Genomic DNA, 19,875 nt, shown 5'->3' with positions numbered 1-19,875 from the left:
CTTAGCACATTTTATATGCAATGATAGCACCTGCTGTTCCTGTCACCAGTAAGATATTGCAATGCAGGGTTATAAGCATATGGCTTTATCTGTACACAGCCCACAGACATCAATGACATCCAGCTAAAATGAACTTGGCTTGTCTGTTCAACAGTCACATTGTTGTTACAGACCTGCGTATGTCAAGCTCGATGTATGAAGTGTTTCACTGGGACGAGGGCAGCTCCATTCACCCTCACCATCCCCCTACCACCCAAGGTACCCGGCTGACCAAGTCTCGTGACTCGTCACTGGAGCGCAAGACCCCACCCTCTGCCCTCACCTGGGTCAGATCCTACACACCCCAACCTAATCCTCAATCATCCACCCCAGTCTCTGCTGGTGATCCTCATCCTCCATCCTCCACCTCATCCTCATCCTCAGACAAAACCCCAACAAACACTTCACAGTCCCGTTTCTGCGTGTGGGAGTTTGGGGATAACTTCACTGCACTGGGTCCCACAAATCAAAGTAGCGGCGGTAACGGCCAACCGGCTTCTTCCTCACCGGCTTCTACACCCACATCTTCCACGCGCTATTCTCATAGAACTGCTTCTGTATTTACTGGGGCTGGGTGCACTGTTGGTGGTGAGTCTGCAAGCTGAGTAACCAGAGGATGCTTCTTAAAAGATTGTCTTCTAGTAGATGTTTGTTTAACAGCAAGAAAAGAGAAATATCTTACTTTCCTTTCCTGGCTTTTCTCCCTTTAATCATTTATAGTGTTTTCTTATGGCACTGGTCACAGAAATATGCTTGAAAATATGCAGTACTGTAATTTATCTCAGATCAATTCTGAAAATGGCAGTCTTAGACATCTGTGGCATGAATATAGATAGTTTGCAGGAATGCAGTCTCACATCACTCAAAAGCTAAGCTTATGGGTTTTAGGTTGTATAGTTAGTGGTAGAATTTATGTTTTGCTATTAATATTTCACTTTCGTTTGTGAAAACCTTTTTATGTTCATTAAGGTATCTACATTACATCTTCATCCCAAAGTTGGCATTGACCCATCTGTGTGTCGTCCCTGAAGTAATAGTGTGTGTACTGATGAACACTTTATTTAGTGCATGGGTTTGTTGTGTTTTTGCCTGTTCAGTGGAGCATGTGTCTGCATGTCCTCGGGTTTTGTTGATGTTCTTTTTGTGTCATTATTTGCTGTATGATATTACAGTATCCAGTTTTTGTCTGAGCATTTAAAACTTAATTTGTTTAGTGTAAACTTATGATTTTAAATTTGTTAGCTCTAAAGTCAGTAATCTGACAGATTTTGAGTGGAAGCCAAGGCTCCAAGATGAGTACTCACTGTTGCCCTGTGCACACTGTCTGAGTGTGTCACCTTGGTGCTCATCTTACTCAGCTCTTCAGCTGATTTGTGTTTCTTCACAATTGATACAATCTGGGCCGTCATTGATATCATTCAAAATTGAGCGTATTTCACATATTCATGACAAGAGGTTCACCAAAGTAACTATATATTATGGTGATGCTTGATGTGGTGGCTTGCAAACCACAGGGGTCTAGTTATGAGTTGAAGCTTTTTGTCCACATTGGCCATGTGATGTCATTGCAGGTGTTCATCTACTTTCTTAAATTTACAGTTGCAAAGGTTGGCTCCACAAGGTTTCTCCAATTTACAGTTTCATGTCATGGGATGGGATTGTCAGACATCAGAGGAGGAATAGACTCTGGAATTGTAACGACAGTCAGTCTTGGAAAGAAGTGTAACTATTCTCTCAGAGGAAAACATTCTTTGACCTGACTTAGGTTGATGCTTCCATCAGTACATGGACAGTGACACTGAGAAATGACATGTAATTAAGGACAGAAGTGATGTTCATTGTTATAAATTAATATACAATATTTTGTGCTGCAGCAATACCAGTAGCAGCAGTAACAGCATCATTAATTACTCATAATGAAACAGAGATAGGAGGATGAGGATAAACTGGACAGGAATTGAGGAAAAAGAATTTCTTCCTGATTACTGAAGAATTATCTATATTGTGAAGATATGCAGACCTGAGTCCAAGAGTTATAAAATGTTTTACAAACGTGTAAGATAAGCACACCTTTAATGCAATGAAGGGTTTTGCTGACTATCATTTCCACTCTAAATGGTTATCAGGAGAAGATCTTATGACAAGATCAATGACGGCAGCGATTCCCACCACGGCCGCCCGGCGCCGCACCGACCTGATGCCAGCCATGCCCTCCCTGCGCGACAGCACAGCCAACCGTAGCAGCCCCCGCCATCGGTCACCAGGTAGGGCGCTGTCTCTCGGCCGGCTTGACGAGCTGGCCCGCCCACGCCACCGCAACCCCCCTCTTGCACCCCTGCATGAAAGTAGCCCCTCCTGTGACCGCATGACCCCGCCCACCCGCACCATGTCCAAGAGCATGAGTCACCTGGGGCCACGACCCCCGAGGCCACCCGGCCCGGAGGTGGCCACCAGTGCGCTGGACAGGGGGGTGTCACGCAGCTCTGTCTCATTGGCGCAGCCTCGCCTGACGCGCGCTGAAATGCTTAGACAGAAAAAGCTACGAGGAGCTGCAGAGGACACCAACAGCCTCAGCACCAAGAGCAGCCAGCGGGCCCAAGGTGAGGTGCACGGTCAGCCACATACACACACACACACACACACAAACACAAACACACACAACACCACACACAGTACACAGTCTTTCCCTTCTCATGGCAGCAGCCAGTAACCCCATAACTCTGGCAGTCGTCTGTGGTGGAAGCCCTTAACTGTACACTAAATACACAGTTCAAAACACTTACCAAGGAAGTTTTGTTGATGTGGCACTCTTATGCCTCTAATTCTTGGGCACTAAGGATGGGCAAACCTGATCTTGAATGGTGGTTTATCGTGTGCCTTCATCTGGTGGCAGAAACCTTGGTGGAAAGTATTAACCTGTGATTTTCTCAAAATTGGTCTCACATAATATTAAGAAAAACCTCTATCAAATGATTACTTAATGGATTTCATATAAAGTTGTGAAAGCAGTGCAGTGCTGATTATCTGTCTTCAAATCTTGTTCAGCATTACATTATGATGTAAAAATTCTCCAACTAGTATATTATGTCATTATATTCATAGTTTTCATGATCTTGACTTTTGTAACATCTTGTTCCAGTAAGAATACTGTAATGAATTGGTGAATTCCAAAGTATGACAGATAATTAACATCACTGACTCATGATTTACCTGTCCAGCCTTAATGAAATGAAGGTCTTTGGTGTGGCTGGATTGATTTCTTTCTTTTGAGGACGTGGATCTTCCTTCATCATGGAAATGGGACCAAATCTTCACTAAGTGCTCAAAACTACAACAGTAATAATGGGAGGTTATGGGAAGAGTTAACTTATTAATGTATGGGGATTTGGAAATATAGAAAAAAAATTTGCTCACTTGTGAATGTGTGTATGTGTGTGTGTTTGTTTCTTTCTTTCCTTCTTGATCAATCTGTTGAAGAAACCAAAAGCCCATAACTGATGGTGGTTATAAAATGCAAGCCTTACATAACAAGTCAAAGGCAGCATCTGAAATCAGAGGCCAAGTTTTCTCCCAGGTGAAATTATTAATGACAGCTGCCAGCCTTTAATCAGCACCTTACTGTACTATTGTCTCCTTCCATTGAGTGACATGCAAATGCCATGGCTCGTCCAGTTGAAAGATGTGAGGTTATGGAACACGTAATGAAAAGATAGTTATTAGAATATGCTAAAGAAATAAGAATACTATAGAAAGGAAGGTTTAGCATGCAAACTAGTGAAGCATGCAGCTCTGTCTCTGTACACACATTTAGTAGTGAACTGATGAAAGAGGCTTTCACACCCTAATGTATGCACTTCTTTCTTCAAAAATTCCTTGTTATGTATTTGGTTATTCTTGGTTACCCTTCTCACCACACCACCAACATTCAAAGCTGAAGCACATGTGCATGTTTTCACCACTGCTATGTCCAACATTATTTTGCACTATATTGAGAAGAACTGTCACTTCATAACTTGAAATGACATACAGTATACGTATAATTCATTGGACATAATATAAAAGGGACATGCTCATGTGATGTACTGATGCAGTGTTGCTCATTTTTCAAGTTAGAGGTATTTATTATACTACTTATCAAAGAGAGGATCCTAAAACACCACTACGTAAACCCCCAAAATAGAATAGAAGTTTTGCCACCTGTATTTATAGTCTATAGCAGCATAGTATAGGTAGGCACTTAATGGCCAGATGAAACAGTAATGGATAGATTTATTGGTCCTTTTTTTAATGCACCACAAGATGTAAATTCAATTCTCGACAAGGCAGGACCTTACAGCAGTACATGAAGGGCCCTGCATCACACAGGGCCACACTGTCCTTCACACTCTTCTTGATACACCAACATACTGAACACCACAGTACAATTGGCAGAGGGAAGATAGATACAAACCAATCACCAGAGGAAACAGGTTTGTGTAGGAACTCAATGCCTCCACAGTCATCTTCCTGTTACCACCATTTTGTAAAGTAAGCATACTTATTGCCTTCCATTATGTTACTTAGCACAAAGGCCTTTTTTTAAGTATGCAGTGATCTATTGGCTAAAACTATTTTGTTGAACCTATGCAGAACCCATCAGGCACGTTTAGCACCCTTAGCTATTGCCTGTGCAGGTGTAGGAGTTTCTTTGCTTGGCATTGAGTGTTTGCCAGAGTACAAGTCAGTACCTCACCAAGCTGAGGTAAGTGTGAGTCAGACCCTCTCCCAGCAAGGTATGTCATAGCTTGGCTCACTCACCAACCATCTAACAAATGTATTGGCTTGAATTTGGGTTATTTGATTTTAGCTTGGCATATCCTCCATTGTATAAATTGATACAGTTTGTTTGTATTTGCATTGATGTGATTATGGAAATTAGATGCACTTGTCCTGGTACACAGATCTTCACTTAACTCTCATCTTTGACAAACTTCCATCCTCTTCTTAGTCTGTTGATTAATACTTCACTTATCTGTCTGTGTATACTACATACTTCAGTATTGTAGTTGTTACTGGTGTCTCAGTGTGCATGAATCACTCTCCCTTAATATCAAACTTCAGGGATCAGTGTCGTCATAAATTCCAAATCTTGTTACCTGTCTGTCATTTTGTCAATAGAGACTCCAAAGACCTTGCAGTGTCACATGTATATTTTTTTGGTGTATAATTGATGTTATCTTCCAAAACTTTCAAGAGACTCCAGTTTCTCTCTTCAGCTTCATGCTGGCTTATGTAAATGTGTGGGAGCCATGCTTAACTGTGCGTGCTGGCCTGCTCTGCCCCCACAGGCATGCGTAGTGGGACAGTGACCCCGAATTCTCCTTCCCGCCCCACCTCCGCCTTGAGTCAGGGATCCACCAACAGCAGCCAGGTGTCGTACCGGCCAAGAACTTCTCCTCGCAAGCCACGTCCTCTCAGCATTGCAGGCTCCTCTCTGTCCTCTGCTGATAAACCCAGAGATGCTGCCTCAGAGTCAAGGGAAGGCAGGCCTATGGAGAGAAAATGTATGTGTATGATCAAATTGTGGGCTTTAAACTTGATTCTGCTTCCCTTTGCTTGCCATCATAAGCCAAACTGCATACCTGCAGTGAACAACTAAATGCTTTGCTTGTTTTGTCATAAATTGCACTAGCTTGATGCTTGTCTTTTTTTCCTGTGCACTATTTATTATTTTTTTTCTTTCAGTGTCAGCTGGTTCAGCCTCCTCCTTCACCAAGCCCACCCGAGCCAAGAGTGCAGGGTCTGAGAGAAGCACACCCTCCACTCCAGCACGCACTCCAGTCAAGGTTGCCACTCCAAAGAAAACTCCAGCACAAGTCAAAGCTGAAAGTGCTGCTAAAAAGGCTGTTGAGAAGAGCAAGTCAACTCCTAAAGCTAAAGTTACTCCAAAAACAACTCCTCTGCAGTCACCATCAGTAGAGAGTAAGCCTTTGGTTGTTGCCAAGCCCAAAAAGTCATCTTCCCCCAGGGAAGGCAGCACAGTGGAGGATAAGGATCAAACAGAAGCTATTAAGGTGGAAGACAAACCAGCTGATGACGTTGCCAAGGTGGAAGAGAAACCATCAACCGAAGCCACTAAGGTGGAAGAGAAACCATTGTGTGAAGAACAGATGATACAGGAGGAAATCAAACCAGAAGCCAAGCCAGCCACAGAGGAACCCGCTGCCCCAGTTGAGGTTCAGGCTGTTCCACCCACAGCCGAGCCAACTGCACCACCCGCCCAAGAAAAGGAGAAAAAGGAAGTACCCAGCGAGAGCAAGGATGCCACCAGTGCCCCACAGGACACCAAGACAGAAAAGGATAATATTATCCAGGATAGTGCAGAGACCAAAGCTGAGGCTGAGAAGTCCTTAGCACAGAAAGCATCTGAAAAGCCAGTTACAGGTTATGCCACTGAGGAGGAATACAAGGCAGCCTTGGCCGAGAAGCGAAGACAGGCCAGGGAGGCAAAGGAGAGGGAACTGGAACTAGAGCGTCAGAGGCAGGTGGGTATTTGGGATCTTGATTCCATCCCAGTTGATCGTGCTTTGCTTTAGTTAATTCATTTGACAGCAATTATTTTATTTGGCTATACAGTACAGCATAGGAACACTAGAGATATGCTCTTGTAATGATATGAGTTTGGCCACACTTATCAGGTTTCACTCTTAATTCTATTCTATAAAAAAAATACTGCAGTTTAGGAATCATGAATTGCAGTGATCAGATGTTGGTCAGATGCATTGTTGATTATCCTTTTGATGTTTTTCTAGAAAAATGCATTATTTTCTTTTGATTCTTGTGATAGCCTTCCCCAAATTAAAGCTACTTCCCACCTGTGCAGCTTGAAGAGGAGGAGCAAGAGCGGAGAGAGGAAGAGGAGTACCTAAGGTTGATGGAGGAGCAGCGCAAGGCAGAGGAGGAGCGGCTGAGGAAGGCCATTGAGGAGGCTGAGCGTAACCGTGTTGAGGAGGCAAAGAAGAGAGAAGAGGAGGAGAAGCAGAGGCTAGAGGTAATTTATTGACTGGGAAATAGTATTTCATAAGGAGACACTAGATACTGTCACCAGCTAAGGATAAGACTTGAATTTAATCCCTTCTTATGTGAAGCTTAAAAGCTAAGTGATTGAAAGTAAACTGTAATTACCACAAATTTACATTATTTTTCATTCAATAATGGGACTTATTTTGACTGTCATGATAAACCAGTTTTTACAAATGACATTAATTTTCAGGCTGAGCGTATTGAGCAGCAGAAGCGTTTGGAAGCTGAAGTTCGGCTGAAGAAAGAGGAGGAAGAACGACAAGCCCGCAAAAGTCGAGTGGCTGCCATCATGGCCAGGACCCGAGGCAAGGGGGGCTCAAACACCCCAACCAAGGTAGGGAAGTGCTCTCTCTCTCTCTCTCTCTCTCTCTCTCTCTCTCTCTCTCTCTCTCTCTCTCTCTCTCTCTCTCTCTCTCTCTCTCTCTCTCTCTCTCTCTCTCTCTCTCTCTCTCTCTCTCTCTCTCTCTCTCTCTCTCTCTCTCTCTCTCTCTCTCTCTCTCTCTCTCTGTGTGTGTGTAAGGTAAAGCATTATTTTAATCACAAATTAAGACTTACTCCATGAGAAATATTAGTATGAATAAGTCAGGTGTTATCTGTCGCTGCCTTGACATCCTTTGATAGTTTTTAGAATCATTGGTTGATAATGTCTGGGAGATTTTTCTGTAGAATAGGAATGACAAGCAAAGATACACTTTCCACTGCCCTCATATTTAACAACTTCTCTCCTACAGAATGAGTCCAAAACTCCCTCTGAAGAAGGCAAGAATTTTGGTGATGGTCTCATGTCCACCAGCATGACTGAATCCATGACTAACTCCATGATAGCCGAGATTCAAGCAGAAACCGCTGCAGCTGCCACTGATAAGCAGCAGGATGACTCTCAGCCCAGTGCTCCTGAGCCCAGCCAGCCTCAGCCCCCAGCAGTCTCTCAGACAGTTACTGCCACAGACTCTACCTCCACTAAGAATCAGGATGTGAGCCTCGTTGAGGTGACTCAGAGCAGTGTGGTGGAAGACATTGTCAGTGGTGTTGCCTCAGTGAAAATTGAGGAACCGCATGTGAATGGAGATTCCCCAGTGCCCATGGAAACAACTCCCACACACACTGTGGACCTGCTGGGGACTATTAGTGATGTAAATAGTGTAAATCTTAATGGCGTAGACAACAGCACACCGCCTCAAACCAGTCAAGGGTGAGTCTTGTGAGACTATTTATATGTGTAAATAACATGCAAGTCCTAATTAAAAGCCCAGAATAGTCATTCCATTTGCCCACGTGTTTTCCCATTGTTCCATCTCATTCCATTTCTAGCTAAGACAAGATAGTTTTTGTGTGTGTTAATGCTTTTATTATTATTATTATTATTATTATTATTATTATTATTATTATTTACTGATTTGATGTATTTTGATAATGTTTTATTTACTACCTTTGTGTGTTTGTTATTATGTTTTTTGTTTACTGTCCAAAGTCCCTTTTTTGACTAACATAGTTTTCCAGACGTATAGTCAGTCAGTGTGACTCAAGCTTTGTCATTCTGTGTTTATTTTATTTTCTCATTGCTTCTGTATAGGATCTTGTTTGAATTTTTCATTATGTAGCAGAAGTGTTTTCACCAGGCCGCGTGTGACCACTTTTCTAAAGCCTTTCATTTTTGCCCCAACAGCAGGACAGACAACCTTCTAGACTCATTAGACCCCCTCAGCTCGTCCCTCTCCACTTCCACCACCACCACCACTACCACTTCCACCACCACACCTGCAGCATCTAATTTTGAGCAAATCATTGACTTGGGCCAAACTAAACTCAGCAATGAAGATGCTGTCAATAGCAATCCACCATCTCCATTTATAGCCTTTGAACAAAATTTGAACAAGAAGCCAAACCAGGAGAATGCAAGCACTGTGCCAGGTAAGGGGAACTGCTATGTTCCTCCTGCCACACCACTTTGCATCATTTGATGCTACTTGCAATAGATGTAGTGGGAGTGTCAATTTAGGTAGTTTATCATTTAGTGTCTGCTTCAATATTGTGCATTTTTTTTATTATTGTAATAGGGTAGTGGCTATTGAAATTAGTAGTTAACAGATTAGGGAAAACACTTTTGATTCTGTTGCAGAAAATTAATTATTTTCTTTTCCTTTCTTCCAGATCTGCTACTGTAGACTCCCAATGTTAATAGTTAATGTTACTCTGCAAGTGTTGATTATGATTGTCAGAAACTGCGAATGTGATAAATTCCCCAAGACACAAGGAGCGCGTGGCCATAGAGCGGCCACCCTCCCTCCAGCCCCGTCAATTCAGCCTCTGCCCCAGCTGCTGCAAACAGTGGCGTCAGTACTTGCTCTCCCCAGCCAAGATCTGTCAGCTTGTATCTGTATCTTAGTTATGCAAGACTGTAACCTAGTAAAGTCTCTTGCTGCAAATGTTAGATTGGGAGCCAGACTCAGTGCGGGAAGGAGAGATGGGTGCTGGCAGCAATGTGGCCCAGCTGTGTTTAGACTCAGAGTTGATAGGTTACTCTTATAACTCTGCTTCATAGAAAATTACAATTGCATTATGTATATTATTAAAGGGCTGTTCATTTATATGTATAGTGTTGTCTCCCTTCGAGAAATGGACGAGTCATTATCTCAAAAGCTTTAGATTAAGTTTTTCCTTGTATGATGACCTTGTGCCTGACAGGGCCCAGGAAAGTCTAAACAGGCTGTGTAGCTGTGTGGGAAGAATGTCTCATAGCTTGAATGGTGTGTAAATAGACATTTGGCCCATTTCTCTGAGAAATCTGTTATGCCTAACTCTTACTAGTATCAGTTTTCTCTCTTCTTTTGAGTCTGGATCCCTTTTGTGAATTGCAGCATATGAACATACTAACAGTGAAGACTATTATGATAATGTTTAGAAACCTCAGCATAATGGATCAGCTAACTGAATGACATCCTCTCATCCTGACAGTAAAGCTAAATATACTTAGAACAACTCTGATATTCTTGTTAATACTGCTTTATAAAAGTCCATCATTTGTCCCATGAAGGCCCAAGCAGATGTTACCTTGACTTCCCTGGAGGGAGACATCACTGTATGTAATACCAAGGTTGAGCAAGATCTGCATTTCAGTCAGCATGCAGGACGCATCACACAGTTGATCGGTGCTAGCAAAGCAGCGGCTGTGAGGTTCAGCAAGGGGGTCACACCAAGAGTCAGGGTGAGCGATGGTTCTCAGAGCAGCCTACTTTTTGAGGATGTGTTTGGGGCTATTCTAGGGAAGAATGTTATGATTATTAATCTATTTACTTGATATATTTCTTGTACATAGATGACTATTAACAATGATGTTGAGGGTATTGAGTATTATATGTATTTGATATGAAGACGGTAACAGCTCTGTCCCAGGGCTGAAGGGGGCCCGGTGCCTCGCTGGTGCCGGACTCTTGGCTCCATGGCGCTAATCACATGTTATAGTAACGTGTAATCTAGCCTTGTTAATAATCACCAATAATACTATAATTACCAGCTCTGCCATTCTTCTACTTTCTGACATGCTTTTAAATAATTTACTTCTATAGATATTATGTATAAAGTAACTCTTATATTTTAGATCATAGATCCTGAATAAGTCATGTTCCCCAAAACTTATTTTATTTATGTAGTTTAAAGTTTTTTTTACATTTGTGTTGCATTTACCCTGGTGCACATTGAGGTTTATTGAAGTTTTCACACTAGCTGAGCCCGCTGTCTTGGGCAGATTTATCATTTATATATTATTAAATGCTCAAAGATTTATGACTGCTTGAAATTATTTAAATTTCATGTGTTACTTTAATAAAAAGGAATATATTTGTTTGTTACACTGTCAGATGGAGCCATTTATTATTCTCAGCAACACTTTATTTTGGGCTCCCCTAGTGGGCCAATCTTCAAAACTAAACATCACTGTACTTGTAAAAGTGCTCTATGTGGTATAAAATCTACCAATAATTAAACCTGTGTACATTTTCTTGGTACTTTTGATGTTTTGCATGACTGACTATGGTAGTTGGATTAGGAAAGAGGTAAATAAACAAGAATAAGTGAGAAGGACTAGTATTGGTGGTGATGAAAATAATAGCAGTCAGCAGACATCACATAACCCATCCAGACATTCATTCAGTCTTTTCCTGCTGAACATTCAGTAAATGGGTGAGCAAATGGTCAGTCCTTGGGAGGCTGAAATATGACTATGATAATATCATATATTAATGCAGATCCTTGGGACAAGACATCTTATCCTTCTCTTTGCTCAAGGTAAGGGGATCAGAAAAGAGAGAAGTCATAAATTAAACAATATTGAACACACTCCACCTTGGACTTCAACAACGTACTGAACCTGTAGTCAGGATAGTGCAGTGAAATTAGACACATCCACACATTTAGAAAAGTAAGGCAGAGCATTTTGGTAATAGCTATAGTACAGTTTGCAAATTGTTGCAGTCTAGATGTAGTACAATGAGACTTCCAGCGTTATTGTCTGCCTTCTAGCTTCTACATACAGATACCCAATGTTTTGCTCTCACCATGATATTTGTTGAAGGCCACAGAAGTGATTATCCTGGTTCTTAAGTCTCTCTTATTGATAATGTAGTAGAAATCTTTCATCTGTCACAAAAATCATAAAACATCTTTGAGAATCCATACCACATCAAATAGCCTTTATAAGCTTAAGGCTTTCTGAAAGTAATCGTGATGCAGAAACAAGTATTTCACACACATACACATACACATGCATTAGTAATGTGTAGCGGTCCAAAGGATCGCTGCAAAGATGGTGCTAGAAGTAAAGGATCTTCTCTATGAAGAAAGACTGAAGGAAATGGAATTAGATACCAAGTTTGAAGGATAGATAGACAGGGAAAGAGATCTCATAAAGATGTATAATAATTTAGTAAACCATAATATAGAAAAGATAAATACACAAGCCTTGGTATCACTGACGGAGGATGGAGATAGACGAACAAGAGGATACTCTAAGATCATGAAAAGTCAATGTTTTAGGTACATTAAGAAATTCAGTTTCCCATGTAGGATGGTGGACATCTGGAACGGATTGAGTGTATCACCAGAAAGAGTGCATAAATTTAAGGATAAGTTCAATAAAAGTAGATTGAGACGGGTCACTATGTGCCATGCTCCAACCCTTTAATATACAACTAGGTAAATGCACACACACACACACACAATAACATAATATGATGTAGTTTTTCATTATATGACTTCATTTATCATGTTATATTCCTAAACTAAAGAGAGAAGAGGATGGGAAGAGAAGAGAAGAGAAAATTAAGTGAGTAAGGAAGGGGAAAGCCCTCCTGGGAGTGAGCCAAAGACGGGTTGCCATAAAAAGCAGATTTATTTATTTATTTATTTATTTTATTTTATTTTTTATTTTTTATTTATTTTTTTTTTATTTAAGAGGAAGACTGGCCAAGGAAAAAAAAAAAAAAGTTGCCAGTCTTCTTACAGAGCCGATAGAATTAGCCAAAGGATAGGGATAAGTGTCTAGAAACCTCCCTCTTGAATTAAGTCAAGTCATAGGAAGTTGGAAATACATACACAGGCAGGCAGAGGTGGTCCTGGCTACTTTTACGCCTTGGGCGAATCCTCTATCGGACGCCCCCCATCCCCCCGGGAAAAAAAAAAAAGCCCAGACCAAAACCTACAGCCGAACCCCACCTGAGAGTGACAGGCTTTTTTTTTTTTTTTTTTTTTTTTTTAAACGTTATGGCCTATAGCGCCTGTAGGCATACTTGAAGAGTATATGTGGGAAGCACTCCATTAGTGACGCAGGCAATCTTATTTTATAGGTCCATATATCACCACCCAAGCGGATCTTTGGTGTAACCACCTACATACAACCTGGGGATCATGGTGACATGTAGGTAACTTTAAAACACTCGACAAATGGCACAGCTTCATAATAGTATGTGGTGGGATTTAAACCTACGCGTAGACTTCCGCCCGATCCCATGCTCACCACCTTATCCACTATGCCACCCTCCCGGCCTCCCCCCACCTCCTTGCCTTTTCTTTTGACACAATTTTTAGTGAGGAAGGGCGTTCGTGGGCCCTCAATAGATTGCGCCCTAGGTGGTCGCCCACATTGCTTATACCCTATAGCAAAAAACCGTCCCTGCAGGCAGAGTGTACTAGAGAAAGGATAATGAAGCAGGTTTCACATTCACAATAACGGAGTGGAGCGGATTGCATTATAATGAAGCGGTGTTGAGATTTTCCTTAGCAAGAATTCATATTTCACACCTTGGGGTCCTCATAGGCCTGCAGAAGTGTGTGGCGACAGAGACAATGCAGTCCTTCAGCCTCTCACATTGAACAAGAGAGCAGTACAGTAAGTCCTCGTTATACGGTACATATGCGTTCCTGGAAACCTTACCGCAAATCGAAATTACCGTATACCGAACCCATTATAACATGTAATAATAGGGAATGTGTTCCAGCTCGTCAAAAGTCACTCTTACAGAAATGGAAATACATGAAAAGTCATTAAAAAAAAAATGTAAAGTACTGCGCAAAAGAAATATACAAAATGTTTTTTTTATTTACCTTTCACTCGCCATGTAGATATTCTATCAGATGATGTCCCTCCCGAAGCTAAGGGAGTGTAGGGATTTCAGCCCTTACTCATCTTCCGCTAGTGGGCAGACGTCGTCGTCTCCACTGTTGGAAGCAGTGGAAGGGCCAGCTGTAGCAGGTTCGGCACGTTTCACTGGTTTGAAGAAAGAGGATATGGAGCAGTGCTTCCATGAGTTGATGAAATCTTATCCTAGATTTTTGTCAATTTTACCCTAGATTCGAGTGTTTTACCCTAGATTGTCGAAGTTGCCCATTAATTGTTGATTAATGCACTCTTATCATACATAAGTTTAAATATTGCTCCTCCCCCCCACCCCAAAACACACACACAGGACTGCACACTACAGCCACTACTGTGGCTGCTCTGTGTGGACTCGTCCTCGTAAGTGACTGACTCTGTGTGTGAACTGTGATCTAACCGTCCGAAGGTGGGAGGGGTGAAGGGATGATACAAGTCACGGGGATGATTGTGTACATGAATCGAACATGAAAGAGAACCAGCCTGCCACCAGATTGGCACCATTCCAAGCACACCTATCCATAGGATGGCAGATTACCCTAAAATTACCCCAGTTTATGCATTACCCTAAACACTAGCCTAAGAAGGGTCCAATTACCCTAGTTTAGGGTATTTTACCCTAAAATGGAAGCACTGATATGGAGGAAGGGCCAGCTGTAGTTGGGTCGGCAGGTGTGATAGGGACAGCATGTCTGACTGGTTTGAAGAACGAGTAGATGGAGGACTGTTTTTTTTTTTCTTGTTTTTTTCATCATAGATTTCTTGATAAATCTTGACACTTTTCTCTACATCATGAGCCACTTTACTACTCCTGGCAGGATTTGGGTCACGTTCCTTCAGGGTTTCCAGAGCTTTTTCGATACCACCGAGACATTCTCTAAGAATTTTGATGTCCAAGCCATACACAGGTTCTTCCTCGTCTCCCTCTTTTTCTGCCTCCTGTGATGCCTTGTCTTGCTCTATAAGTTCATCACTTGAGAGAGGTTCAGCATGGCTTTCCAAAAGATCTTGAACATCATCATCATCATCAACTTCATCGAAGCCAGCCCTATGGCACAGATTTACTATGTCATTTCTGATCGCACCGATGTCGTCTTCAGCGAAGCCTGGGAAGTCATGCGCGCATTCTGGCCATACTTTATTCCACGCCAAGTTCATGCCTTCATGGTAGACGTCTTCACTTCGTCCCAAGATGACGATGTTATCTAAGGCATGCTTAATCTTATACGACTTCCACCATTCTCTTATATATATATATATATATATATATATATATATATATATATATATATATATATATATATATATATATATATATATATATATATATATGTGTGTGTGTGTGTGTGTGTGTGTGTGTGTGTGTGTGTGCTTTTGGCACAACTCAAGAATAAAGCTGAACACTTGTTACAACGCTGGAAAACCGCAAATGCTCCCGAAGAAATAAGCACCAGAATCGACGAAACATTAGCAAGCATCGCTACAAACCACTTGTCTGACTGCAAGAAAAGAGTTGGCCGAAAACTTTCTTCGTTATATGGAGGACCAGTTGAAATACCATGACAAATCGACCAGTTCCTTAACTTGAGCAAAATCACCCTCAGCGCCGCTCAGAAAGACTTCCTGAACCTGGGATTAAACTGTCATTATAGGAGCAAACCAAAGCACCTGGGTAAACGCATTGAATTGGAGATGCTTCTCGATAACATTCAACACCTAGAGAAAAATAACAAAGTCACTACTTCCCCTGACTTCCAAGCAGAATTCATCAGAGAAGCTAACACCACAAGAGGTCACCACCGTAGTTCTATCCTTACTCCAGAACTCAAAGCAGCAGCCAAGGAATTAAAAGATAACGATAAGATAGTCATCAGAAAAGCTGACAAATCTTCTATATTTGTCATTTTAGATAAAGAAAATTATATGGACAAAATAACTACCATCCTTCAAGACGAGAGCAAGTTCAAGAGGATCACCAGAAACCCTACTAATGAACTAAAGTCAAGACTGAATCGCATCATTCGCAAAAGCAACTCTACACCGTCAGCACCGAAGCTTCCCCTCATAGAAGGTGATCACAAACTCGGTTACGCCTATGGAAATGTCAAGACTCACAAGCAAGGCTACCCACTCCGTCCGATCATCAGTCAAGTACCTGCTGTCACCTATACCCTTGCCAAGCGCCTGAACGACCTCATCACCCCTTTCACTCCCGACAAGTACAGCCTTCGATCATCAGAAGAATTCCTCGACATCATCAAAGGATCAAGACCGTCTGGCATAATTGCATCTATGGATGTTGAGTCACTCTTCACAAACGTCCCTGTTGATGAAACAATAAACTTAATCTGCCAGAAACTCTACCACTCGGAAGACGTCAAGTTTCCCATACCCGAAGGCTCGCTCCGCCTCCTCCTGCAAGCCTGCACTAAAGAAATACCATTTTACGCACTAGACAGAAATATGTACACACAGATTGATGGCGTTGCCATGGGATCCCCTTTAGGCGCCCTCTTCGCAAACTTTTACATGGGCTCTTTGGAAGACAAGATATTTTCCCAGTACCCTGCACTGAAGCCACCGATTTACGCCCGATACATCGACGATATTTTCATAAGCACGCCCAAAGAAGAGGATGTTTTGCAATTAATAGAGGTCTTCAAGAAAAATTCGTCCCTCAACTTCACTCAAGAACTAGAAGAGCAGCAGAAGCTACCTTTCCTCGATATCCTCGTCCACCGCAACACCAACAGCTTCTCCACTCAAGTATACGTCAAGTCGACAAACTTAGGTTTCTGTCTTAACGCCTCAAGTGAATGTCCAGAAAGATACCAGCGCAGCGTCATCAATTCTTTTGTCAAGAGAGCCCTCACACATTGCTCCTCCTGGACTTCTACTGACCAAGAACTAAAAAGAGTTTCACAAATGTTAACGAATAATGGCTACTCAAAGAAAGAAATCAACGAAGTCATCGAAAACAGCTTGAACTCCTTCATGAAAGAGAAAACCCAGCTGCTACCACCTCAAGATATAACGCTTTATTATAAGAATTACATGTCTTCAGCCTACCATGAAGATGAAAAGGCTCTCAAGAAAATCATACAAAACAACGTCAAGCCCGCTGATCCCGCCGCGAAACTGAAGCTTATAATATATTACAAAACAAGGCGCACATCCAGCCTAGTCATCAAGAACAGCTGTCTCCCACCCACAAGCCCTCTACAAGACGTGAATCTAGTGTACCAATACTCATGCCACCATGGCGACTGCAGTTGCCGACCTTCTGAGTACATCGGGTTCACCACCACCACCCTATCCAAGAGAATAACAGCCCACCTACAAGACGGAGCGATTAAGCGGCACAGCCTCACCAAACATGGACTCGTAATCACACGATAGCACCTAGAAGACAATACCATCATACAAAAGGAACCAAACAGAATTCGCCTAAAAATGACAGAAGCCGTCTACATCCACAACAAGAAGCCGACCATCAACATACAACTCTTACCAGAAACCAGCCTCCCTTCACACCGCCGCACTCAAGTAACCACTGTCACTACGCTGTGATTGGTTGAGCCCACTTCTCCCACCTCCGCGCCCGCTCCCAGCACTTATAATATATATATATATATATATATATATATATATATATATATATATATATATATATATATATATATATATATATATATATATATATATATATATATAGTGGGCTTGCCAGGCCCATCTGTGCCCTTTATCAGTTGCTGCATGGTTCACAGCTGGTAGTAGGCTTTAAATGTTTGCCATAATTATTATGAATATATTAGTGCTTACAATAGACCCTTCAATATTCCATTTATTCATCTAATTAGTAATGCATGTAAGTAATATGTAATGCAGTTAAAAAAAAAAAAAAAGGGGGAGGGAAGAGATAATAGGCTCCAAAGGTGGTCAAGTTGAAGTCAGTACTGTGAGTGGCGGGGAGGTGTGGCGTGGATGACGTCATCACCCCTGCTACTCCGCGCTGGACCCTCTGGGATGACATGAGCGGCTACGGTATCTGTGAATTTTTCTTGCCATATATTGAATCGAGGGTAATAATTAATTTCCAAATACCGTAACTGTGAACTTACCGAATAATGAACTACGGTATAACGAAGACTTACTGTACATGGAAAATGAATTAGGTTGACACGTGTAAGAAAAAACTAGGTATTCATCAGTGAGGTGGAGGGAGGGTACCTTGTAGAATGTGACGTTTCTCTCTCTCTCTCTCTCTCTCTCTCTCTCTCTCTCTCTCTCTGGAGAGAGATTCTTTCCCTGAGGGTTAGTGGTGGGCAGGAACCGTAAACTCAAGTATTCAAGGAACCTGTTCCATGGGCTGGTGGAACATTATATACACAATCAGGTTCTCATACACGCTCCATTCACACAGGGATCCTACTCCTATCTCAAAACTATTGTCCTTTGTCATGGCAAGGGAGAAGGAGGGATAACTCACAAGTACTCAGGTTGGTTATGTATCATCACTACGTATTGCATATATACATAGGGAAAACATTCACATCAGATCACGCAAGACTGAAATCATACACACTTTCATATAGTTTTATTTACATACTTAATATTGTTGAAATATTTACAGTGGAAAATAAATATATACACATAAATCACAACTCTGATTAAATTGGTCTCAGTCAGTCTATTGAACACTGACAGAAATGAAATAGTCTGCCTTTTAAGCATCTTGTTTCTTGTCCCGTTGGAGCTGCCAACACTCATTGTACAACTAGATACAATTTGGTATATACTGCTTTGACAAATAACCAAAGCTGGACACGATAACCAGTAAATCATTATGTGATATTTTTACAAGTATAGTATCTCACTGATGATGGATTTAGTAATAGATAGTTATCATAGACATTCATACTATTATACACACATAGTACCTTCACTGACATACCTTCTGCTACTGATTAAAACGGCAGTGGTCTTGTGGTAGCGGTGGTGGTAACAGTGGTAAAGGCGGCGGGCTATACTGACCCATACACACCCACACACAGCCATAAACACTAAAAAAAACACTCTTATATACCGAAAACACTCGTAAATACCCTCAACCCCCCCACACACACACATACAGGTGAAGTGAAGTGTTGTTATATTACCGACAGTTTTCAAGCAGCACCAAGCACCAGTTAAGCACCAGCACCAAGCGGCAAGACAAGCAGTGCAAGTCTTCGCCACAACCCTCCACACTACCTTATCTTTATCAATTAAAGGTATTTATAATGCCATTCACTTGTTTTTAAGTTTCCTTTACATATGAGAGTGAAAACAGTACGCAAATATTAAAAGATGATACGTATAACGACCATTAAAAAAGAGCAGCTAATATTTGCTTGCTTCACTTACCGGAAACCAACCATATGTCAGAATGCAGCCACCATTCTACCATTTCACATCCTATGGTCAAAAGTTCCCTATATGGCTTAATTTTGGCTTGGAGAGATGTTAAGACAAAATATGGAGGTCCAACACAGCTAACGACCATTAAAAAGAGCAGCTACTATTTGCTTGCTTCACTTACCGGAAGCCAAACATATGTCAGAATGCAGCCACCATTCTACCATTTCACATCCCATGGTCAAAAGTTTCCTATATGGCTTAATTTTGGCTTGGAGAGATGATAAAGACAAAACACCGCTATTACCGGTGTTGCCTCCGGGCCGCCTCCCCCAGTGATCCCCCAGCTATCACCCTCCCCTCAGCAGCCTGTGGGGTCAAATACTTTTTTTTTCAAATTTTTCCTAACGGTAATATTACGCTTTCATGGTATGTTTTTTATGGTTACTATAAATGTTTCGTTGTGTTTGAAGCGTTCTCCATGCGTTTAGTGGTGTTTTATGGCGTATGTCAAAGGCTTTTTTAACGGTCAAAAATTTCAATTTCCCATTTCGAACTTTTTTTTATTTGAAGTATAAGCGGGCCTTTATGGTATCAAAGAATCGTCTATGCTCTTTTAGATGTGAATTCAATCTATTGAGTGAAATATGTGGACATGGAAATGGTGTTTGGTGCTGTTGAACAAAAGTCTTATTTTTCTTTATTTCATTTGCTCACGTTTCTGCTTGTCG

The 19,875-nt window shown here is 41.6% G+C and overlaps 1 protein-coding gene across 10 annotated transcripts in view; it reads left to right on the top strand.

Moving 5' to 3' along the window:
• Nucleotides 1–11,084, top strand: part of LOC123506358 (MAP7 domain-containing protein 1-like) — a 290,206-nt gene extending 279,122 nt beyond the window's left edge. For 7 of the 10 annotated variants that reach the window (XM_045258396.1, XM_045258389.1, XM_045258395.1 and 4 more), the window contains 9 exons: nt 259–627; nt 2,166–2,639; nt 5,367–5,582; nt 5,764–6,563; nt 6,902–7,069; nt 7,292–7,435; nt 7,833–8,293; nt 8,768–9,012; nt 9,253–11,084. In XM_045258396.1, coding sequence (XP_045114331.1) covers nt 259–627; nt 2,166–2,639; nt 5,367–5,582; nt 5,764–6,563; nt 6,902–7,069; nt 7,292–7,435; nt 7,833–8,293; nt 8,768–9,012; nt 9,253–9,266 — 2,891 coding nt within the window. In that variant the 3' untranslated portion in view covers nt 9,267–11,084. Of the gene's footprint in view, nt 1–171; nt 628–2,165; nt 2,640–5,366; nt 5,583–5,763; nt 6,564–6,901; nt 7,070–7,291; nt 7,436–7,832; nt 8,294–8,767; nt 9,013–9,252 lie in introns of all 10 variants that reach the window. The other 3 variants (XM_045258391.1, XM_045258397.1, XM_045258398.1) reach the window with 3 other exon arrangements.
• The last annotated feature ends 8,791 nt before the right edge of the window (nt 11,085–19,875 follow it).

Source organism: Portunus trituberculatus, chromosome 19 (assembly GCF_017591435.1).
Source record: "Portunus trituberculatus isolate SZX2019 chromosome 19, ASM1759143v1, whole genome shotgun sequence".
Classification (NCBI taxonomy): Eukaryota; Metazoa; Arthropoda; class Malacostraca; order Decapoda; family Portunidae; genus Portunus; species Portunus trituberculatus.
This window is presented reverse-complemented; position numbering and strand designations above follow the sequence as displayed.